This window comes from Protopterus annectens, chromosome 8.part0 (genome assembly GCF_019279795.1).
Source record: "Protopterus annectens isolate FY-2018-M chromosome 8.part0, PAN1.0, whole genome shotgun sequence".
NCBI classification, from domain to species: Eukaryota; Metazoa; Chordata; order Ceratodontiformes; family Protopteridae; genus Protopterus; species Protopterus annectens.
The window spans coordinates 1,349,413,196-1,349,436,969 of record NC_056741.1 but is presented as its reverse complement, the minus strand read 5'-3'; the positions used below and the strand labels follow the sequence as shown (position 1 = coordinate 1,349,436,969).

General features: G+C 39.9%; 1 protein-coding gene across 4 annotated transcripts in view; it reads right to left on the bottom strand.

Annotated features, from left to right (window-relative positions):
* Positions 1-23,774, bottom strand: part of IFT46 (intraflagellar transport 46) — a 716,375-nt gene that overhangs the window by 673,900 nt on the left and 18,701 nt on the right. For all 4 annotated transcript variants that reach the window (XM_044080916.1, XM_044080913.1, XM_044080915.1 and 1 more), the window contains exon 2: positions 1,389-1,485. Coding sequence is in view for 2 of the 4 variants with exons in the window: in XM_044080913.1 (XP_043936848.1) it covers positions 1,389-1,485 (97 nt within the window). In the remaining 2 variants the exon portion in view is untranslated. The remainder of the gene's footprint in view (positions 1-1,388; positions 1,486-23,774) is intronic.

The window sequence follows — 23,774 nt, the reverse complement described above, 5'->3', positions numbered from 1 at the left end:
AGAAACAAAGGAGTTATGCTCTTATGCTACCAGGACCTGGTCAAACAACACCTTGAAAACTGTATGTAGTGTGTGAAGTTTGTACATTCTTCCAGTGTCTGTTTGGGTGTGCTCCATGTATGTCAATTTCTGACCATATCTTAATATTATACTGGTTGAATGGCTACTCTGAACCATCCATATGTTCTACTTACCCATCCCTCTGTCTGAGATTGCAAATTAGAAGGGTCTGAGGACTAGTTCATTTACCTAATTAACAAATACTATTAAAAAAAAAAAAAAAAAAAAACTGGAAAAAGGACATCAGGCTGCTGAAGACACCAGAAGAAAGCTACCAGGGTTAGACTACAGATTAAAGAACACACTTCAAACTAGTAGGATGGGGGCATAACATGAATGTACATACACATACTGATAGGGTGCCAAGGGATCATCCTGAAAAGACAGGATGGCAGCAAAAGTGGACACAAGCTGCATATTCTAGGGACCAACTATTCTTTGGTTGTAAGTACTTTTTTGTGGAAAGGGTCGTAAACCTATGAAACAGATTATCAAAGCAGGGGCTGGAGAGATAATCCATGAAGACATTATAGATTGTATGGGCAGATGCAGAAGGAGGGGGGGGTAAGAGGGATGGAGTGGAGGTAGAATCTTAAATGCACTACATATGCCGACTCCTTCTACCATCTAGCAAATGTAATGTAAAATAATGAACTGCCATCAGACAACCAGTCATCAAACTCTCCTTTAATTTACTGTCTCTCCTCTTATCAACTCACCAAATCAGTCACTGCAACAAGAAGGTGGAAGATAAATGCCCTCACTCTTACTTCTATGAGCTATTCATTTAAAGCCATAAGTAAATGGTGAGCTTTCAAGGGAAAAAATAAAAGTGCCAGGACATCTGTTTGCCCAGTAATTTCTAAAGATCATGGCAGAGGCAGAAGAGAGAACATATATAATACCATAAAAGTGACATCATAAGTTATGAGGGTACTTTGGCCACAGATGAGGACAAATGCCTAAGGTCACCCTTATGACACTTGCAGCTTACACATAGGAAGGTGTGGACTGGCGAGGAAAGTCAATGGCCATTGTAGATCAGATGCTCCTAGCAGTGCTCCATTTATTCAGTCCTCATCTTTGGCATGTCCAGTGCTAACTCACTCTGTGTCTGGCCATAGCTTAAGTTAACACAATTGCCTACAAATGACAACATCTCAAATGGTAAAAGAAAGGGCTTCCATGAGACTGAGGCAGCCTGGGTAGTAAAAGAACACTTGGAAATTTAACAGTGCCAGCAGCAGTGGGCCTGGGTATAAAAACAAATGGCAAAACACTTTGTGCCTGTAGATACATACAATGCTGAAAATATCACAAAAACTTACCAGACGGCCTCGGGGTTGGACTGTAGATACTTGCTATCTCTTCAGAATCATTAATTTCTAGACTCTCATCATAAGGTTGATTTACTATTAACTTTGTCTGAAAAAGAAAGATGACCATTGTTCACAGGCAGATAACATTTGTACACAGAAAAAAGATCAAGCAATATATTAACCAAAGCTCATATGTGCAGTTTATTTCAGTAAAAGCGGCCTCAGTAAACAGACACAAGTGCTTAGACTCATCTTCCATAGATCAAGTTGTCTGCATATACTTTTTGCACATTTATAAAATAGGCACTGGACAGCCATAGAAATCCAACTGAAGCTAAAACCTAGATAAGTTTGGACCTTGTCTGAGAACTACCAACAACTCTTAGACAAAATCCTGACTTGCATAGTTTTAAATATCAACTGAATTTCTGATTTGAAGATAAGGATTATGTAGCCAGTTTTGTAGGATACAGACCCTCGGATAATTTCCACAGAGAATTTTGAACATGTTTTCCCTTCTGCTTTGCAACTTCATATCTTCCACTTATTCTGTGGACAGTAATACTATGAAAAAAACTTTTACAGTCATAATACTACGATATCCTATTTCAGGTTATTCATGCTATTCATACTTGTTTTCAAGAAGCGTGGGGGTCTGCAATCTTCTCCCATTTACAAACAAGTATAACATATACTTAAGAATGAAACACAACTCATTTAATAGATTTGAGCAACAATTCGACTCATATTATTTTGTTACCTGGAGATTTTACCCATTCTTTAAAAAAAAACAAACAGAAATTACCTAGTTAGGGCCAAGACATTAGGATGTTTATCCCCTATTATTTTAGTCCTTAACAACTTGATGATCAAACACCTTATCAACACTAAAATAAGTCTTCATACCCCTTCCCTTTCCCAAGTACACCTGGATTTCAGCATTTTCTGCAAATGACCCAGGCCATAAAAAAGCTGCAAATAATCAAGCATACTGCATCCTCAGAACAAAATCAGTACAAATATGCATAAACAAATGCATGCAACAAACTAACATAAACATATAAACCACAATACAGGTAATGCACAAACATATTCAGTATAATGGTGATGCATATTAAAAAGGTATATTACAAACTGATGTAAACTGATCGCAAATTGGACAGAATGTTATCATGGCGAAAACCACCTTAAAAGGTTGCCAAAGCAGGTTAAGTATAGTGCTAACTTAACGGAATGACAGTATGTTGTGATAAACATGTATGCTAAGGAAAGAACGGATTAAGCAACTGGAAGGTGGAACATAACCAGACCAGCACTACAGCAAGGAAAGGTTTCATTTCTCCATATAGGCTGTCCTGCAATGAGACAGAAGGGAGGAATCAAGGTGGAGTAGCAACATACATAAAAGGAAGGCATTAAATGTCTTGGCAGACAGCATAGTGACCACTACTAAATTAAAGCGACAATGAAGAGGATATGATCAAAACACAGGGATCTCCTATCAGGAGCGCTGGTAGGGCTGACCAGAGAACTGGCCTCTGTCACCCTGCTGTTGCGGACCTCCTGCTGTGCGGGTGGCGTCTTCCATTATAACCCCCTCCTCTGCCTCTAGAGGGGGTTTTCTCCACATGTGTCCTGAAAGGCTCCCTGTGCTTTTCGGAACCACATCTTTCCACCCTTAGGGCCCTTGGGATAGGGCCGAGTAGGGGTAGAAAAATGGACTCAACGGCAGATAGAGTCTTGCCTTCCTGCTCACACCTGAGATTAGAGTTTCCTTTACCTTGGGCCCAAACAGGGAAGAGCCATCAAATGGGGTGTTGATAAAGGAAGACTTGAAAGGCTCCGCAAAGGAACAGAAATGCACCCAGGCTTGTCTACGCAGGGCAATGCCTGAACTAGCGACTCTACTCGAACCATCAGCTGCGTAAGATATGAGACACATGGACGAGTTCACAATCAAGTTTAGGGTAGCAAGCTGTGTGTTGGCAACCCCTGTAGCTACCATACCCTGGAGAGTATCTCCTAGCTCTTTCAGGAGATCTATTTGTCGTCTTGTAAAATGGGTTAAATAGTTCAGTGATTGAAGGGAAAAGGTCACTGAATTAAACATATATTTCCCATATCTAGCCATGATCCTAGAATCTCTGTTAGGAGGATGGATAGATGAGGACGTCTCAGACGTTTCCTTTTTGGAGGCTGCCACCACCACCAAGGCATCAACAGGCACTCCCTTAGTCAAAAAGGCTTTGTCCACTGGGGCAGAGATGAACGTATTTGGCTTCTGAGGGACAGGTTCCATGGCCTCTGGAGACTCCCACACCTTACAAGAGATCAGTAAGGCGGAGACACCCAAGAAGTGGAAGGTTGAGACCGAAAGTCTTCAAGAGCACTGACTCGCCTTCAGTAGGGCTTTTGGACTGCCAACTGCTCCTCTGATTAAGGATCTCTAATATCTCCCCTCAGAGGGGGATCAAGGGGACCCTTCTGACTCATCCAAGTCAGTGTCAGATGTCAAAGACTCCTGTGAGGAGTCCAAGTGCCTCCTCTTGCACAGTCTCTTCCTGGGTAACTCCTCAGTGGGGGGATCTGGGAAGGTCTCAGAAGAGCAGGGGGCACCCTGTGGGTCTACTTGAGGCTCAGGGTCTTTACGCTTGGGTGGACCGGTAGAGGCAGGAGTGGACACAGGCGCTTGAGGGGAGGAGGAAGCCAGACCTGATGCTGATGATGTCTTTGGAGACAGGACTCTCCTCGTGGCATCGAACGCACCATGGCTCCGATGAGAAGGGGTAGACGGATCCGAAGGGACCGTCCAATCGTGCTGCACCGAGGCCATGGGCTCCGAGCCTGAGGTAGGAGCCGAGCTCATCCGAGCCGAAGCCCCGAGAGGAAGAGTCGGCACCGACAAATCGGTACGACTATCCTCGCCGGACCAGACAGGAGAGTGTCAGCTCCTAGAGTCCCCGGTCGATGCCGAGGACGTCCGAGTAAATGGAATTGATAACACCAGAGCAGGTCTCGGCTTCACAGGCTCAGCAACCATCAGGTTGGGCTCCTTCGGCTCCGAAAGTCCAGTAAGGCTCGGAGGAAGAGTAGTCAAGTCCGGGTTAATGTTCTTCGGCTCAGACAAAGGCGTCGGAGCCGACAACAATTTGGCAAGGCCTGGTGCCCGTAAAAGCTTCTGCACCAACCGGTCCATATCCAGATCTGAGAGGCTGACAGAAGACTTCGAGGAGTGCACCGAGGGTGCTGATTGGAGCACAGGAGATGAGGGAATCTCAGAAACTGGCTCCAAAGGTGTAAGCTGACTCTGAACAGAAGGAACACTCGGTTCTGAGGACAGTGGAACCAATGACCCTACACTCTCCATTTTATTAGCCTTTTTCGATGCTTTCGAGTCACTTGAAGACTTGGATGACTGAGGATCTACTAGCACCATCCTGGTCACACAGTGCTTCTGAGAAAGGGTGATGAAGTAAACCCCTATCCACTAATTTACTCCTTCTCTCTAAAAGTACCCTGGAAGAGAAGGCGTGACAGATGCTACAAGAGTCTTGGAGGTGTAATGCCCCCAGACAATAAACACACTGAACATGCCCATCAGTGACTGGCATTTTTTCTCCACAATCCGGACATTTTTTGAAGCCAGATTTAGGATGTAGCTTCTCTTTCTCATCAGACATCTCTAGTATAAATTTAGACAAATTTAAACAATTGAAACAACACACTCAAGAAATTATCTAGCAAACTACTCCTAAGAATGTGGTTAAATACAAGGCCAACTACTAGGCCAACTCTATAGAAAAAAAACAAGCCAAGACAGGGCACTTATCTAAAACGAAATCTAAGTCTAAAACTATATTGATTTTTATATATATGTATATATATATATATATATATATATATATATATGTATATATATATAAAATCTATATATATAAAAAAAAACTATCCTAACAAGAAAGTCAAGAAAAAAGTTTTTAAACTTGCAAATAGATGAAGCTATCAAATAATATTGGTCCGAACTATCTGGAACACCGAGATCTTTGCCGCTGCAAACTAGATCTGAGGTAATTCCAGCAGTGCATCATGGGATAAGGGGCTTGGTCTCGAGCTACTGGCAAACCTTGAGCTTTGCTATCAGCTCCAAACCCATCAGTGAGAATAAACGGCGAGATTTAACAACTTCACATTAACAGTTAGGATAGAAGATGAGATAAAAGTGGTGGAAATGCTGCATATCCATAAGACAAATGGTACATGGGTTACTTGCTCTGAAGACCTTAACCCTGGTATGTGCCATTAATAAAATCTGCTGGAGGGACAGATTTGTCTCCCAGAGGTTACCACACCTTTGGAACAGACTCCCACTTCATGTCAAACAGAGTACCTCTTTGGCCCAATTCAAACGCAATCTGGACAGTTGGATGGATGACTGTAAATTCACCCCGGGGGTTCCACCCATGTCCCTCTTGGACAGAGGCAATAGGTGATGATCATGGAAATAAGGGTAGGAACTAGGTTAGGCTTGTAAGGGCCCTAGGGCTATTAGCCTAGCAACTTCCTATGATTCTATGATATACAACCAATCCACAGGAAAGCCCCCAGGAATAGATGGTATTTCTGTGGATATTTGGAAGCTAGGAGGGAAAAATTGATAAAGATCTGGAAGGTTTTGTTTAACAGCATTTTAAGAGAACTAGAAGCACTAACATTTTGGAAGAAAGCAGCGGTGGCTGTACCACCTAAAGAGGGTAAAGACTCATCAGATCCAGCTTCATACAGGCCCATTTCAATCCTAAACCATGATTATAAAGTGTGTATGTCTATAATGGCTAAAAGAATGGCAAAGGTGATGCCAAAATTGATAGATATGGATCAATGTGGTTTTGTGGAGGGGAGGAAAACATTTGACAACATTAATACAACTCTGATGATCCAGAGGGAAGCTGAATGTAAGAAAATAACATTGTTGTTGGTGGGTCTTTATGCAGAAAAATCATTTGACAGAGTAAACTGGGGGTTTGAGCAGGGCAATGGAAGCATTTACATTCCCTGATAAAACTACAGGAACCAGGCAGGGGTGTCATCTCTCCTTTTTGTTACTTGCATTATATTTAGAGCCATTGGCAAAGAAAATAAGGGACTCAGAAGTTCAAGAATACAGTTGGCATGGTAGTCAGGAAATGCTGGCTCTAGCTGCAAACAATATTATTTTATACCTGATAAAAAACAGAAAATAACTTTCAATGTTGCGGGACATTTTGAGACAGTTTCAAATCTTTTCAGCATACAAAATTAATGAAGTCAAAACAAAGGTAACCGCTGTAAATTATGTAACCACACAACAATTGCTTCAGCAATATCCATATTTATGGGGACATGATAAAATGAAGTACTTAGGAGTATGGATTAAAAAGGATTCTGGTGTGGTAACTAAGGATATGTGGGAAGAGACTAAACAAAAGACAATATAAAAAACTGAGAAAGTGGAAGCTCTGTTATATGGATATGGATAGAAAGATACAAGCAGTTAAAATGCTTTTAGTTCATTTAGTTTTATACACAGGTCAGGCATATTTTTAAATCAACCAGAGGAGAAGTTGTGGACAGCAATTAATAAAGAGCCGAAGGATTTTATCTGGGAGGGGAAGACAGCAAGAGTCAAGTGGCATAAGCTGATTCTTCGAATAGAACAAGGCAGTTTGGGATTACCCAATTTGAAGGGGTACTTCAGAGCTACACAGCTAAGGCTCCTACACATAGCGCAAGCAGAAACTTATATTTCAACATGGAAAGGGATGATGATGACAAAGGGGGGAAGCTCAAGAAACAAGAAGAGACTGGACTTTCAAGATGGCTGCACACTGAGTAACAGCTTGTTTCTACCTCTCCCAGTGTGAAAATAGAATGTCATCAGAGAAGGCCAGTAGACGTGTGTGTATGGGTAAATTTTAGTAACTGGATAATAAGTACACTGTCTGGATGCCAAAAATAAAGAAACACAGAATACCTGGGGAAAAAATCAGCTACAAAAAGTGAGAAATACTGACTGAGGAGAGTTCTACAGCTGTTCAGCAAAAAGTAATGCAACCTTCAGACAGGGCTTCAAAACAGGAAGATATAAGACAACTGCATACAGACCTGGTTAAAAGAAACAAAACACAGGTAGAGTATATCAACACAAACAACAAAATGCTGGAACAACTGGAAAAAGTTTTAAACAGATATTCAGATGAGATGATAAAGCTGCAAAACGCAGAGGTCAAAATGAAGAAAAAGCTAGCTGAATATGAGACTGCTCAGGAAGAGATGTTTAAAAAAATAATAGAATTAGAGGACAGAACACTTAGGGAAAACCAGGGATTTTCAGCTATACCAGAGAAGCTGGAAGGAACAGACTGCATTAATTTTATGAAAGCACAAATAAGCAACTGGACTGGTATTCCACATCAGGAACTGTTAGTTGAACAGACACATCATGTGCATGCTCCAAACCTAACCATAAGAAAGCAACCTAGACCTATAATAGTAAGGATGCAATCCTACCAGCAGAAGGCCTTAATTCTAACAAAACTATGGAAGAAGGACAACATACTGAAAGTGGGATACAACAGGGTGTTTGTGGAAAATAATTACTCACTGTACACCAGGCAAAAGAGAAATAAATTAATTCCACTGTTCGGAAAATGTAAAGATGCAGGTGTGAGATTCAAACTGCTGTATCCAGATGTCTTCAGGGTATTCTTCCCTGGAGGGAAAAAAATAATTTTTTGATGAAATGCATGCTAAGGAGGAAATACAAGTTTGTCTAACATAAACTGAGCTGTGAAACAGAAGGAGGTTCTGCTTCTTGTTCTTCTGGTAATAAAGATCACAGAGAGACTGTACCAGTGAAACGTTTTCTAGTATTTCAAAGGAAAATGCTAATAAAGATCAGAGAGAGACTGTACCAGTGAAACGTTTTCTAGTATTTCAAAGGAAAATGCTGGAGAGAAGGAAGGGAGCACGACAGGTGATTAGAAGAATCTAGAGAATGTTAGAAATGAAGCACAAACAGGATTTGGATTATGCAGAAGAACAGCAATAAAATCAGTAACAATGTGAGATTACAGTACAATAATTATATTTGTGAAATATGACAGGAACAAGAAAATCTGAAAATATAGGACTTTCTCAAAATCTGTTTGATGTGTGGGGGCCAAGTATATCCCCCTACTTCATGTCATTAATGTTCAGAAAAATGTTTGGGGGAGGAGATGGGAGAAGGCTAACTGTAAGTAAAGAAAACACTTTCTTAATAGTTCTGTATTTGTGGTGCACGGTTTTCTTTGTATGCTATTTTTAAAGTGTAATGGGGATTGTAAGCAGGTGTTTTTCTTTTTCTCCCCTCTTCTCTTTTTCTTCTTGTACAGTTTTGAGAAACATAAGACAGTGCAATGATCAAAACAAAAAAAAAAACAAAGAGGGAGCCTCATTAAAAAGGCATGACAAAGTTCAAATGAATGTGTTTTTTTCATTCTTGCATGAGGAATTGACTGATTTAAGTCTCTTTGTTTTAAGAGAGAGAGCAATTAAATGAAAAAGAATACTGAATAATATGAGGCTTTTTCTAGCAATTGTATATATGTATACTAAGCAGCATGTCTGCAGCTGGTCTTCAGGTCTACATGAAGACAATCTGATAAAGAGAAACTGGAGACAGTCTGGTGACAGAGGAATGGCTGAGGGAAAAAGAACAGAGAAATTGGCTAGGACATAATGTTCTTTGAAAACAATCAGGGTTTTTCCCAAGTGTGACAGCTTTAAAGATAATGCAAAACCAATTAGACTTGAAGTCAAGTTTTCTCAGTTTAAAATGCAATGGAGATACTAATATAAACAGGTGCTTTTTGTTTTCTTTTTCACCTTCTCTCTTTTTCTTTGTTCAGTTTTAAGAACTGTAGGCACTGCAATGAAAAAAATAAAGAGGGGAGGAGATGGGGGAGAGAGGAATGGTCTGGTTAGGAGAGCATGACAAAAGAAAAATTAGTGTGCTTTTTCCCTATGTTTGTATAGGGAAATGACTGGGTTAAAACCTTAGGCATTATTCAGTAGCAAGTTTATTACAAAAGCATGTAAATGAAAAAGTGCTTTTATATTTTGTGTGTGTGAACCACTACCTCTTTCAAAATATCTAGAGAACATTACCTAAAATGCATACTGGAGCCTAAATGTGACTACAGGGCCATGTAGGATATTCACCATGCTATTGACTATTGTAAGACATTTTTTTCTGATAAACAAAGTACCCTTAACAGTTTTGTGTCTGGTTTGCATGTCACTAGAAGACAATTTGACAAAGAGAAATGGCTTGGAGAAGAAAGCTTTCCGTAAGCACCAAAGTGTTTTCTCAACTGGCAGAGCTATAAAGACATACAAAAAGCAAATAGCACTTACATGTGAATTTGATAAAGAAAAGTTTTCAGGAAGGTTATTCAGAGGAATATCTGGGGCAAAGTATAAGAGGAGTACTTATATTAAGTGTAAGAGGACTTCCAATAGTGATAGAAGAGGGAAAAAAGATAATAATGGAAGATACATAATACTAAGTGGCTACCGGCTAGGGAGGAGGATTATACTGGCATGCATTTACATCCCCCCTAAAACTGCTAAAATGGAGGTTAAGAAAATTATCTGAGAAATAATCAGCTTTCAGCAAGGAATATTACTTATAGGTGGAGACTGGAATTTGGTTTGCAACAGTGAAGATGTATCTGGGGGGCCTAGAAGGGAACTATAACAAAAGAGGAATGTAGATTTTTTAAGAAATTTATGAAAATCTTGGGCATGGAAGGTGTGAATTCAGTACTAGGAGTTTGGAGTGAATTTACATATTACTCACAGAGATACAAAACTGGGCTAGACTAGATAGATTTTTTATCTCACAGGAACATGTGTATTTAATTGAAGGTCTTGAAATGCACCCAATAACTATTTCAGATCATGTGCCAATAATAACTAAAATAAAAATGCAAGGTAATGAAATAAAAATGAAAATGGCACTTTCGGAATGGGTTTTGGAATTAATTCAGGAGCTACTAGAGACGACAGAATTTTCTTCTGAAAACAAGAGCTAGGGAGTGGGATAAGATTAAAGTACAGTTTTAAAACAGGGTGGAAATATGGTTAAACAGTAGCAAAAATTATTTAGGGGGATTGACAAATGATAAAGTATTGCAAAATGGGGAAATCTCTCATAAGAAGAAAAGGAGCAACTGCAGAATGCTAAACAGAAAATAAGGGATTACCTCAATAATATGCACGAGTTTAGAAAGATTGATGTTAAGCAACTGTTTTTGATAATTCTAGAGCATGAAAACTTTTAGCACAACAACTCAAAGAACAGAAAGTGGAAAGGGCTGTCACCAAACTTAGGGAGCCTATAACAAGGAAGATAACAAGAGACCCTGTGGAAGTATTAGAAATATTTTGGAAATTTTATGAAAGTTTGTATAAAGCAGAGAAATATGGAAATCAAGAAAGGTACAAATGGAAATGTTTATGGAACAATTAAATATGCCAAGATTAGAAGAAGATGAGGCTCTATTACTAACAGTTAGGATGGGATGAGATAAAAATGGTTATGTATAACCAATCTACAGGAATGACCTCAGGAATAGATGATATTCCTGTGGAGGTCTGGAAGTTAGGACGGAAAAAACTGATAAAGATCTGGAAGGTTTTGTTTAACAGTATTTTAAGAGGAGGAGAAGTACCAGCATCCTGGAAGAAGGCGGTGGTAATGCTACTACCTAAAGAGGGTAAAGATCCATCAGATCCAGCTTCATACAGGCCCATTTCAATACTAAACCATGACTATAAAGTGTTTATGTCTAAAATGGCTAAAAGAATGGCAAAAGTGATACAAAATTTGATAGATATGGATAAGTGTGGTTTTCTGGAGGAGAGGCAAATATTTGATAATATTAACAGAACATTGATGATCCAGAGGGAAGCAGAATGTAAGAAAATACCACTTTTATTAGTGGGTCTTGATGCAAAGAAAGCATTTGACAGAGTAGACCGGGGCAATGGAAGCATTTTCTTTGCCTAATACAATTATAAGGTTGATTAAAAGAATATATGAGGGATCAGAGGTGCAAATTAAGGTGGGCGGGGTCCTCTCTGATAATTTCTGCTTGAGTAGAGGAACCAAGCAGGGTTGTCCGCTTTCCCCTTTGTTGTTTGCATTATATTTAGAACCACTGGCAAATAAAATAAGGGACTCAGAAATTCAAGGATACAACTGGTGTGGTAGTCAGGAAAACTTGGCTCTATTTGCAGATGATATTATTTTACGGGTTCAGGCACCTAGCCAGCGTGACATTTTCCTGTGGTACATTTGGTTGTGGCCACATGGCTGACATGACATTCAGCTGTAGAGAAATATGGCTGTTGCGAATTCCCTGTGGACAAAGAAAAGAATACGGTGCCAAGCCTACAACTTCAATAACCAAATGCGAGGGGGAAATAATGTCCATGGCCCCCAAGGCAACATGAGACAGCAGGTTGGCCAGTAGGCGTGGCAGTAAAAATGCAGTGCACAATGGGCAGTGCTTTTATATTTTGTGTGTGTGAACCACTACCTCTTTCAAAGTATCTAGAGAACATTACCTAAAATGTTCTTTCAAAGTATCTAGAGAACATTACCTAAAATGCATACTGGAGCCTAAGGGCAATGTAGGATATTCAACATGCTGTAGGACACTTCTACATGTTGTAGTTACATAACCATGTACTGTACACTGAGCGCTACACTCATCAGTTTGTCTTCCCCCATGTACTTGGTTATTAAAGCTGTGGGCAAGGTAATATGTGCTTCTCTTTGCCCACAGGGAATTCATAAAAAGCCATATTTGTTTGCAGCTAAATGTTACTTCAGCCATATGTCCCCAACCAAATGTACCACAGGGAAATGTCTCGCTGCCTAGGCACCTGAACCGATTATTTTACACATGACAAAACCAGAAAGAGACATTACAGTGCTGTGGAATATTTTAAGACAGTTTCAAATCTTCTCAGGATACAAAATTACTAAAGATAAAACAAAGGCAATAGCGGTAAATTATGTGCCCACACACAAATTGGTCCAGCAATATCCATATTTATGGGGACATGATAAAATGAAATATTTAGGAGTATGGATTAGAAAGGACTCTGTTGTGGCAGCTAATGATATGTGAGAACAGACTAAACAGAAGATAATACAAAAATTGAGAAACTGGAAGTTTTATTATATGGATATGGATACTAAGATACAAGCCATTAAAATGTTTTAGGCCCTTTAGTCTTATACACAGGTCAGGCATATTTTTATCAACCAGAGGAGATGCTGTGGATAGCAATTAAAAAAAGAGATGAAGAATGTTATCTGGGAAGGGAAGACAGCAAGGGTCAAGTGGGATAAACTGATTCTTCCAATAGAACAAGGCAGACTAAGATTACCCAATTTGAGGGGGTGTTTTAGAGCAACACAGTTAAGGCTCTTTATACATAGCACAAGCAGAAAACTATAATTCAAAGTGGAAATAAATTATGCTGATACAGGGAGGAAGCTCAAGAAATAAGGAGAGATTAGGATTTTGGATGAAGACTCTTAAGGAGATCAACAAAAATCATACAGAGTATTATTTTTATAAAACAGCAGGGAGTATTCTTAGAACCAAACCAGCACGAGAATGGAGAAAAGAGATTTTGCTGATAGGGATGGCTATGGTCAGGGATACAGATAGGCAAGAGGGGATGGAACTTATTGGAGAAAACTGGCAAAGGGACCAAGGTATTGGGAGCAAATAACTAGAAAGGGAAAGGTAAGAGAATGGGAAGAGGCCAACAATTTATTTGGACTGTAGGTTAAAGACTGCCTTCCCCATCAAGGATTGATATCAGAGTATAGGCAATGTGAAAGAAATAGGGAACTCCTGAATGAAAGACCAGCACTGGTAGAGTTTTTAATAGAATCTAGGACAGAAACTGCCATTAAAAAAGGAATAATTAGTAAAGCATATAAAATACCGCATAATAATTATAAAATGCAGAGAAGCTTAGAAAGGATTGGGAAGATAGAACAGTAAACAATTCACAAAGAGACAATGGGAGGATATATGTATATCTCCCAAACATGCAACAAAGTTCAGAAGATTTAGGATCTTTGCCTGGAAGAGTTTACATATATATTTTTATACCCCAAGTAGAGTCCAAAGACTTTTTCCTCAGATGGACAGCAAATGTTGGAGATGTGAATTGCAAGAAACAGTTGACTGGGAACATATTTTTTGGGAGTGTAATGAGCTGGCAGACTTTAGGGATCTCCTGCAGACTCCTCTGTCAGAGATGCTGTGTGAGCAGACTGGATTGACAAGGGAAGTGATTTTTTGAGTTATGATACAGAATCGAAATTGGCTAGACATAGTAAAGCCTTGTTGAGTATAATTATGGTGTCTGCCCAAAAAAGCAATTACTAGGAAACGGAAATTAAAATCTAAACCAACTTTACTAAAAGTAACGAATATAGTAACAGAGAGAAAACAACTGGAACTGGGATCTTTAGAAAAGGGAGGGAGCAAACTACATAGGAAAAAATGGGAATTGGGGGAACAATATATGAGGAGCAAGAATGAGGTTTAAGTAACAGGATTTGAATGAGCCATATAACGCTTAACTGACACTGACTTGCTAGAGTACAAGTGATGTATAATATTTGCAATTACAGCTGTTTCAATGGTGTCTGTGATGTATACTGTTTGCAACTAAAGTGGTGTCATGTTGTTTGTTTTCCATTTATATAAATGTAAGATAGTCTACGTCATATGTGAAAATTTAATAAAGATGTTTGTTAGAAAAAAAAAGGAGAGACTGATATTTTGGATGCAGATCCTTAAGGAGAATAACAATAACCATGTAGACTATTATATTCTTAAATTACAATACAACTCTGGCCCCAACAAAAAAAATCACCGACTGTGAAATAGCACAACCAGATAAAGCAGAATCTCTTTATTTCTCTCTCTCTAGCGCTTCGGTGTTTCCACCTTCAAGGAATATCAAACATTCAAAATGCAAAATGCATATTCTTATATAAAACATCTAATTGATAACACACACCCCTTAATTACATAATCATATAATTATATAATAAAATCCCATCTTAAACATTTCCAATTCAATTCATTATTAAGCCCAGTAGGTGTCATAGTTTTATACTTTAAAATGAAGATACTTTCTTTATACAACAACTTTTGTTTCAACACATTTTCATCATTACATAAACATTTCACACTTTCTAAAACAGTGCCTTTTAACAAAGACACATCACCATTATGAAATGCATTAAAATGTGAAGCAATTATTTTATTTTCCCTCTTATTTTTCACATCTCTAACATGCTCCATAAATCTAATACGGAATTCTCTCTTAGTCTCCCCTGTATAGTAAAGTTCACATGGACATGTAAGTGCATATATTACCCCTTTACTTCTGCATGTATAAATCTCCCTTGGCTCAAATTTTACTCCATTTATTTTATCAAATGTTTTAACAATGTTTGTGCAAATGCTGCATCTATTGCAACATATTGTACCTAGACTCACAACCATCTTAGGTATATCTATCTCACGCATTTGAAACTTCCCACGTACTACCATATCCTTTAGGTTCCTACCCCTTTTATATGAAAAAAGTGGTTTATTAGGAAGAATACTTGCTAGAACCCTATCCTCTTAACAAATATTTCCAATAATATTCTATCAAGATTTTAACTTCCTCACTTTTCACATTATACACTGAAACATAATAAATTTCATCTCTTCTCTCTTGTTTATTCTTATAATTTTTCTAATTTGAGACCAATTCTTAAAGTAACAAAAAATATTATAAGAACTAAGCCAACACAGGAATGGAGAAAGGAGATTCTGCTGACAGGGATGACTGCAATTAGGGATACAGATAAGCAAGAGGGGGCTGGAATTTATTGAAGAAAACTGGAAAAAGAACCAGATAATTGGGAGCAAATAATTAGAGAGGGAAATGTAATAGAATGGAAAGAGGCCAAGAATTTATTTGGACTTCAGGCTACAGATTGCCTGTACTCTGATAAGAGAAAGAAATAGGGGGTTCCTAAGCAAAAAGCCAGCACTGGTAGAATTTTTAGTAGAATCTAAAACAGAAGATATTTTTAAAAAAGAAAAAAGAAGTTATGTCTTAGCATAATGTTCCATCTGTGTTGTTGATCTTCACTAGTCCTTGACTGTGGGCTCAGTTCCGAGCCTCGGAACTAACTCAGCTGTTTACTTCAGCTCACGCCTTCCAAACTCTTGAACTAGTCTCTACCCATAATGCTCCTTTCTAAATTACCTCAGATCGAGTTTGCTAAGATAGTAGTAGACAGACAGTAAATAACAAGGAGAGACCAGATATGTGCCCCTATTATGAAGCCAGTCTTGGGAGTATTTGATCCGGTAAGAGTCTCAGGCCTGGGGAAGATGGAGGAAAATGTCAAAGATTAGTAAAGATCGACAACACAGATGGAACGTTATGGTAAGATATAACTTCTTTATCTGATGTTGTCAATATTCACGTAATCCTTGACTGTGGGACAGAGTCCCTAGCTACCTGAATCTTGGGAGGTCTCACAGAAGAATATTCCTAAGCACCATTGAACCGAATGATGCACGTCCCCTAGAGACCTGATACAATTTGTAATGAGTGATAAAGGTATGAGGAGAAGACCATGTAGCTGCTGTACAGATGTCATCCAAAGAAGCACTGGCATGAAAAACTGCAGATGTTGCCACAGCTCTAGTTGAGTGGGCTTTCAATGGGCGTGGAAGGTGAAGCCCCTTTGAATAATAGATAAACGTGATGCAAACTCTGAGCCACTTAGCTAAGGTAACCTTGGAAACTGGGTTACTTAAGGAAAGTGAAGAAAAGGCAACAAATAATTAGTCAGATTTCTTGAAATCCTTTGTTCTGTGAAGATAAAAACGTAGTTTCTATGAACATCTAATAAAGGTAGACAACATTCTCCTTTATTGGAGAACTTAGGGAAAAAGACCAGTAGTTGCAATGTTTGATTGATATTGGATTCCGAAACTACTTTTGGCAAGAAGGAAGGTCCTGAGGAACACCCTGTCTTTGTGAAATATTATGTAGAGAGATTTGCAGGACAAGGCTTGAATTTCAGATACTCTTCTTGCAGAAGTGATAGCTATTAAAAATAAAATTTTTCAACTCAGAAACATTAAGTCGCATGTAGCCGAAGGTTCAAAACTGTGGGTACATCTCATGGAGCAATGGGCTCTTTAAAGGGGGGGTCTTGACATTAGAATTCCCTTTAAAAAGGCTTTACAAAGCTTATGTAACATAAGTGAAGAACCATCGAAACCAGTATGAAAATTGGACATCATGCCTAGATGGGCCCTAATGGTACAGGCTGATGAACTAGTTTAATAAAGATCAGCTAAAAAATCAATACTTTATGCACGGGGACTGTATAAGGGTCCAGTGCAGTATTAAGAGCCTATCTAGCAAAATGTTCTCCATTTACTCTGGTCAAGTTTCCTAGTAAGTTTGTAATGGGGCACAATGATTTGGCAGATGGGAGAAGACAGGAAAGAATGCCTGACAATCATGGGAATTGGAGAAGCCATGCAGTGAACTTGAGATGTTGGAGAGTCAGATGAACCATTCCTTCTGGATGAGATAATAGATCTGGAACTGGGTCCAGAATCCAAGGTTTCCAAAGTAGGTGAGGCCAAATGAAGGGAAAACAAACTTGTTGAGGCCAGAATGGGGTAATAAGAATTACTGTGTTCTTTGACCTCTTGGATTTCTTTAGATGTTCTTTGACCTCTTGGATTTCTTTAGAAACTGAGATATCAGGGGAGTTGAGAGAAAGGCGTACAGGAGACCTGGGGGTTAATTGTGGATAACAGCATCTCTCAGGTACTCCCCTGGAGGGGGTATCAGGCCAAAGTAACTGCTGCACTTGTTCAGGGGGTACGCAAACAGATCACCGCAAGGTTGTCCCCAGTGACGGAAGATCTTTTCTGTCACCACAGGATTGAGAGACCACTCATGAGGCATTAGAATAGTTCCTCTCAACTTGTCCTTTATCACTTTGGAGTTCCCCAGAATGTGTCTTGCCATTAGAAGGCAGTTGGAAGAAAATGCTCATTGCCAAACTCCAAGGGCTTCTCAACAAAGTGGGTAAGATTTGGTTCCTCCTTGTCTGTTGATGTACCAGACTACCGACATCTTGCCCATTTGGACTGCCACTGTTCCTAGGGGAAGGGCATCTTGAAATGCTTGCAATGCTAAGAGCATAGCCCTCAACTCTAGCACACTGATGTGCAAATTGGCCTCCAGTGGGGACGAAATGCCTTGGACTGTCCTTCCCAGATAATGCCCCCCCCACCCTATCTGTGGAAGCATCCGTGGTCACTGTGACTTAGGGCTGTGGAAGGATGAAAGGACAGCCCAAACGTATATCGTTGGAAAAGAGACACCACGACAGGTCTTGTTTGCAGCAACTGGTGATCAAGATGTGATGTGACAATGGCTGAATTATTAAGGACCATTGGGAGGCCAGAAGCCATTGGAGAATTTGCATGTGATATCTGTCTAATGGAACTAGAGTAACTGAGGCTGCCATCTAGCCTAGCACTTGTAGGATTAGTCTGGCTGGAACATTTTTGTTCTGAATAATATGGCTGACTTGTGATTTGATCTTTTGGAGCCATTCTACTAGGAGTGAAGCAAGCCCTGTAACTATATTTAACAGAGCTCCGATAAATTCCAGCTGATGTGTAGGTTGCAGATTTGACTTTTTGTAATTTATTGATATGGCTAAAGAAGTGCAAAGATGCAGTGTGCAATCTCTTATCCATTCTAGTTTACGCCTGCTGGTAGCGGTAAGGAGCCAGTCATCGAGATAAGTAAAAACTCGAAATTCCTGCAGTCTGAGATGAGCTGCTACCACTACCATGCATTTGGTAAACACCCTGGGGCCTGTGGTGAGACCACAGGGCAGTGCTCTGAACTGGAAATGACTGGCTCCCAGCCGGAAGCCCAGGAATCTCAGAGCATTTGTCCATTTTTATATGATAATACGCATCCTGAAGATTTATAGAGCACATCCAATCATCTTTTTCCAAGAATGGAAGTATTGACTGTACCAAGACCATCCAGAATTTGGTTTGTTGAACTGACTTGTTGAACTGACTGAGATCCAAAATAAGTCTCTAGTCCTCTGTCTTTTTGGGCACTAAAAAGAATCTTGAGTAAAACCTGGAGCCTCTTTGGTCTGGTGGGACTTCTTGGATTCTTTTTATGAGCAGTTTTCGAATTTGTAGGACTGCGGCTTCCCTGTGACTGGGTGGAACATCCAGGAGTCTTTTTTGTATTTTTGGAAGTGACGAAATGGGAATGATGTAGCCTCTGGAGATGATTCCCTGCACCCATTTGTCTGATGTAATTTGTAACCAGGCAAATTGGAGCAGGGATAATTGTCCCCCGACTCCCTTCAGAGGAAGGCAATCGGGCCTCTGTTAAGGAGCACTGATAGGAGTTACCAGAAGAGGAATCTCTGGATCCCTGATTCTGCAAGCCACCTCTGCCTCTAGGATGGTGTCGTCCATTATTACTACCCTCTGTGCCCCAGAGAAAGTCCTTGCCACGGGTGTCCTGGAAAAGCCATTGGAACTTTCTGAACCATAGCCTTCCATTTCTCCGGTTCCTAGAATAAGGCCTTTGAGGAGTGGAGAAGTGCATGCCCCCAGCAGAAAGAGTCTTCCCATTCTTCTCACATCTGGCCAGTGTGTCTTTAACCTAGAGTCCAAACAGGGACCTGTCAAATGGCACATTGATGAACAAAGATTTAAATGGAGCCAAGTCACCTAAGTGCAACCAGGGATGTCTCCTAATGGCAACGCCTGAACCTGCTGCTTTTGTTGTCCCTTCTGCTGCATGGGCTATTAGCCTCATGGATGAGTTGGAAATTGATTTGAGGGTTGCAAGCTGAGAGATAACCTTGTCTCGTACCCCTTCAGCTACTGCTCATGTGAGTGTATCTGACAATTCTTTTATCAGACCTCTCTGTGATCTGGTAAAGTGCACCATGTAATTCAAAGACTTGAGAGTGAAGATCGATGAAGCATAAATGCACTTCCCAAACCTATCCATGGTCCTAGACTCCTTCTTAGGAGGATGGATAGTAGGACTTTCCTCTGCAAGTTCCTTCTTTGTGGCTGCTGCTATCACCATGACATATACAGGGATGCCCTTAGCCCAATGCTGCTTTTCCTTGGAGGCAAAAAGGATCTGGTCAAGCCTCTTGGGGATCAGTTCAATGGAGTCAGGGATCTTCCACGCTTGCTACGTGATCAATTTAATGAGCTTGTCAGTGGGCAGAGAATTCCAAGAGTTAGATGGTTGGGCATGAAAAGCCTACAGGTATACCGACTCCTCAGAGGAAGGCTAGAGGGAAGACCAGCCACCCCTCTGTTTAAGGATTTCCAGGATGTCCCTTAAGGAAACATCATCAGGGGGTGACCTGGGAGGAACCTTTCCATTCATCACAATTGGTATTCTTTATGAAGGACTCCTCCAGGGAGTCTAAGTGATTCTTCTTGTACTTTTTCTTCACAGGCAGTTCCTCAGGGGGATGTTCTGGGGAAGTATACAAAGAGGATACCACCAAGGTGGGTCTCTCCTGAGGCTTTTGTGCCTCCTGTCCCAGGGATGAGGATGACCGTAACTCTAGTCAAGGGGCTACAGACATTTGGCCCAACAGGGATGGCAAGGACTGGGAGTCCCCAATGGACAAGGCCTTCTCCATGATCTGGAAGGCCAGCCCCCCCTGTAGATGGATGAGAGCCCAGAACCAAAATAGACCCCTTCAGAACCATGGTCCCACCCCACACCGAGGAGGCAGCCCCCAAAGCAGAACCTTGGCTCAAGCCAACGGAAGGCAAAACACAGAGGGGCATGGAAGGTTCCAATAAAAAGGAAGTCGAACCCTGCCCCTCAGAACTGGTGTCAAAGTCTCGACCTTGGGAGACCCCTGGTTCCGAAAAACCAGAGGAGCTCAAGGCAATTTTTAGTTTCGGAGAAGAGGCTCTTACCACAACCAAGACAGTCAGAGCCAGGAAGGTCAGTGCCAGAGGCTCCAATAACTCAAATGGATTTGGAGGAGGAAGATGACTTGGTATCAAAGTAGTGCAGGTCCCAGTGCTGAGTTGGCTGGGAGTCAAAGAAGACAGTAATCCCCTTGCCATCAAGAGCTGGTCCACCAGCCTCATGATGTCTGATTCCAAGAGGCTCTTAGTGGATCAAACGGATGATGTAGAGGGAGACCTAAATGGTCTAGACACAAAAGGGCTAGGTGGTCGGTCCTTAAATGAATCAACCAAGACAGAGTACCTAGTTCTTGAAACAGAAATTGTTTTTGTCTGCTCCAGTACCAACAAAACTTCTGGTGCCAAAGAAGTAGTTGTCTTTTCAGAAGTAGTAGTAGTGGGTGCCAAGTCTGTCTTGCTTATTTGTGCCAAGGGAAGTATTGACACCATAGGTTTCTTTGGTATCGTTTTGGCAGTTCTGAGGAACTGCTCAGAACAAAGTGTGACTGTTTCTTCTGTTTAGAAGAGGAAGAAGAAGAGGATGAAGAACTGGCTTTGGTCTTAGACCCAGAAATAGCCTCTTCAAAAATAACCTTTTAATATCAATTTGTTTCTCTGCTCAGTTAGGGTCCTGGTGGAGAAACTGTGACGTAGAGAACAGTTTTCCTGTAAATGTACTGCACCTAAGTAACAGACACACAAGACATGCCCATCTGAATTGGGTATTTTTCTGTCGCACTTCTGACATCTTTTAAACACAGAAGTACCCTTAGAAGGTTTAGCTGGAGAAGCAGATTTATCAGCCATAACAGAAAGAAAAGCTTAAGGCAAGACTGATACAGGCCCTCTCACACAGAGACACGAGAGGACTAGAGGTTTTTTTTTTTTTTTTGGAAAGAAAAAGGGTACCAACAATGGAAACCGAGAATACCTGAAAGGGTAAAAAGAGAGTACCAGCAATGGTACATGGAAGAATCTACCTAACGGTAAAAGAAAAAGTGAAAAGGATTACACACACATACAGGAGACAGAGAGAGGAGTGGGTAGATAGAGGAAAGAGTTTAGGAAGAAATACAACTAGTGTAAAGAGTGAATTAAAGATATTTAGAAGGAAAAACTTACTTAAAAAAAAAAACTGCCAAAGCTCAAGAGAGGTCGGATGCATCTGACACACATAGCGGCAAACAAGATCTGAAGTAATTTAGAGAGGAGCATTATGGGTATAGCCTAGCTCGAGAGTTTGGAAGGCGCAAGCTGAAGGGAACGGCTGAGTCGGTTGCGAGGCTCGGAACAGAGCCCACAGTCAAGAATTAAGTGAAGACTGACAACAGATTAATTAGTACAGCATACAAAATATTGCAATAAAGCTATAAGAATCAGAGGAGGTTAGAAAGGGTTGGAAAGAGAGACTGGATAAGCAATTCACAAAGAAACAATGGGGGGATTATGTACGTCTGCCAAATATGCAACAAAGTCCAGAAGATTTAGGATCTTTGCCTGGAAATGTTTACATAGGTATTTTTATACCCAATGTAGACTCCAGAAAATTTTTCCTCAGGCAAACAGCAAATGTTGGAGGGATGATGGGGAAGAAAGATGTAATTGGGAACATATTTTCTGGAAGTATAATGATTTGGCAGACTTTAAAGATTCCCTGTAGACTGCTCTATCAGAGATACTGGGTGAGCAAATTGGTGTAACTAAGGAAATTATTTTTTGAGCTATAATACAGACTCGGAATTGCCTAGTCATAGTAAGGCCTTGTTTAGTCTAATTATGGTGGCTGTCAAAAAAGCAGTTACTAGAAAATGGAAATCAAAATATTAACCTACTGTACTAAAAGTAATAAATATAATAACAGAGAAAAAAACAACTGGAATCAGGATCTTTAGAAAAGGGTAGAAGCAAATTACACAGAAAAAATAAGAATTCTGGGAAAAATACATGTGGAGGAAGAATGAAATTTAAAAGAAGGCAGTATTTAAATGAGCTGTGTAATGTATGACTGACAATGACTGGATAGATTATAGCTGATGTATAATGTTTACAACTAAAACTATGTCACTTTTTTTTTCTTTGTTTATATAAATGTATGATTTCCTTTGACATACCTGATAATTTAATAAAGATGTTTCTTGTTTAGAAAAAAATAAAGCTCTACTCTTGTACCACAGATGGCTGCCTCCCAACATAGTTTTCAGAGTAAGTACTATTCTTCTGGTCATTCTTATACTACCTGAACATGCAGCTGGTATTTTTGATCTAAAAGGCCACCTCTGGTTGGTCCCTGGTCCCACATTATACATTCACAGAGTCACTCATGGGTTGCAACAGTGAAGTAGCCATGGACTGGAAATTGTAAAATTAGCAGCAACTTTACTTGCAACAATGTTAGTGAGATCTTGTGATTCAGAGGCTACTGTATCACTATCTTGACGAGAACTGCAGTTGTGGGATTCACCTTTAATTTCCCTTTAAAACTACTAATAGTTTTCTGGTTAACTTTTGATTTGGTAGACTCGGGAGTGCAGAGGCTTTAGTTTCACCAATTCATTTTGAAAGTTCTTTTATTGGTTGATCAAGCATGGTCTTGTTTAAAGTAAAAGGGAATCATCAATATTTTGAGAAAGCTTTCTTCAGTCTTCTTTATATTATATTGTTTATTTTATAATTCTAAAACTGTGGTTTGCTTTTGAACCTTTCTCCATGTTTACATCTTACAAGGTCACAGTTAGTGATGCATTTATCAATAAAGTTACTAAATTGTTCAAAGCTTTCTCTTGATGTGATATTTATAAACTCTGTGAACTCAGTTTGCATTAGTAAGGTTCTCACATACTTGTGGAGCAGTTGCCTTTTGTGAAGTCCCTAAAAGTGACAATACTATAAAAAACAATAACCTGAGTTTTGACAGACAGTATTACTGTTAGAAGGTATGGATACTGCAGAGATTACTGCAAGCTATGGGAGCAAGACTGTGCAGGGGTAAGAAAACAACTTATGGGTAACAGTACAAATAAGATGGAAGATATACAATAATGTAAAATGCATTGCAGGGACAGCTGTTTAACTGGGAGCTAACACACACAATGCAAACATAATATCATCCAGAGGACTAGCTATAAAAGAAGACACATGTGAAGTCATTAAGTTACTTTGCTGTAGGGATGCCACCTTTTTAAAACCTCAAAGTGGAATAAGTTTACAGATATATGGGATTTTGCAGAAAAATTACACCCAC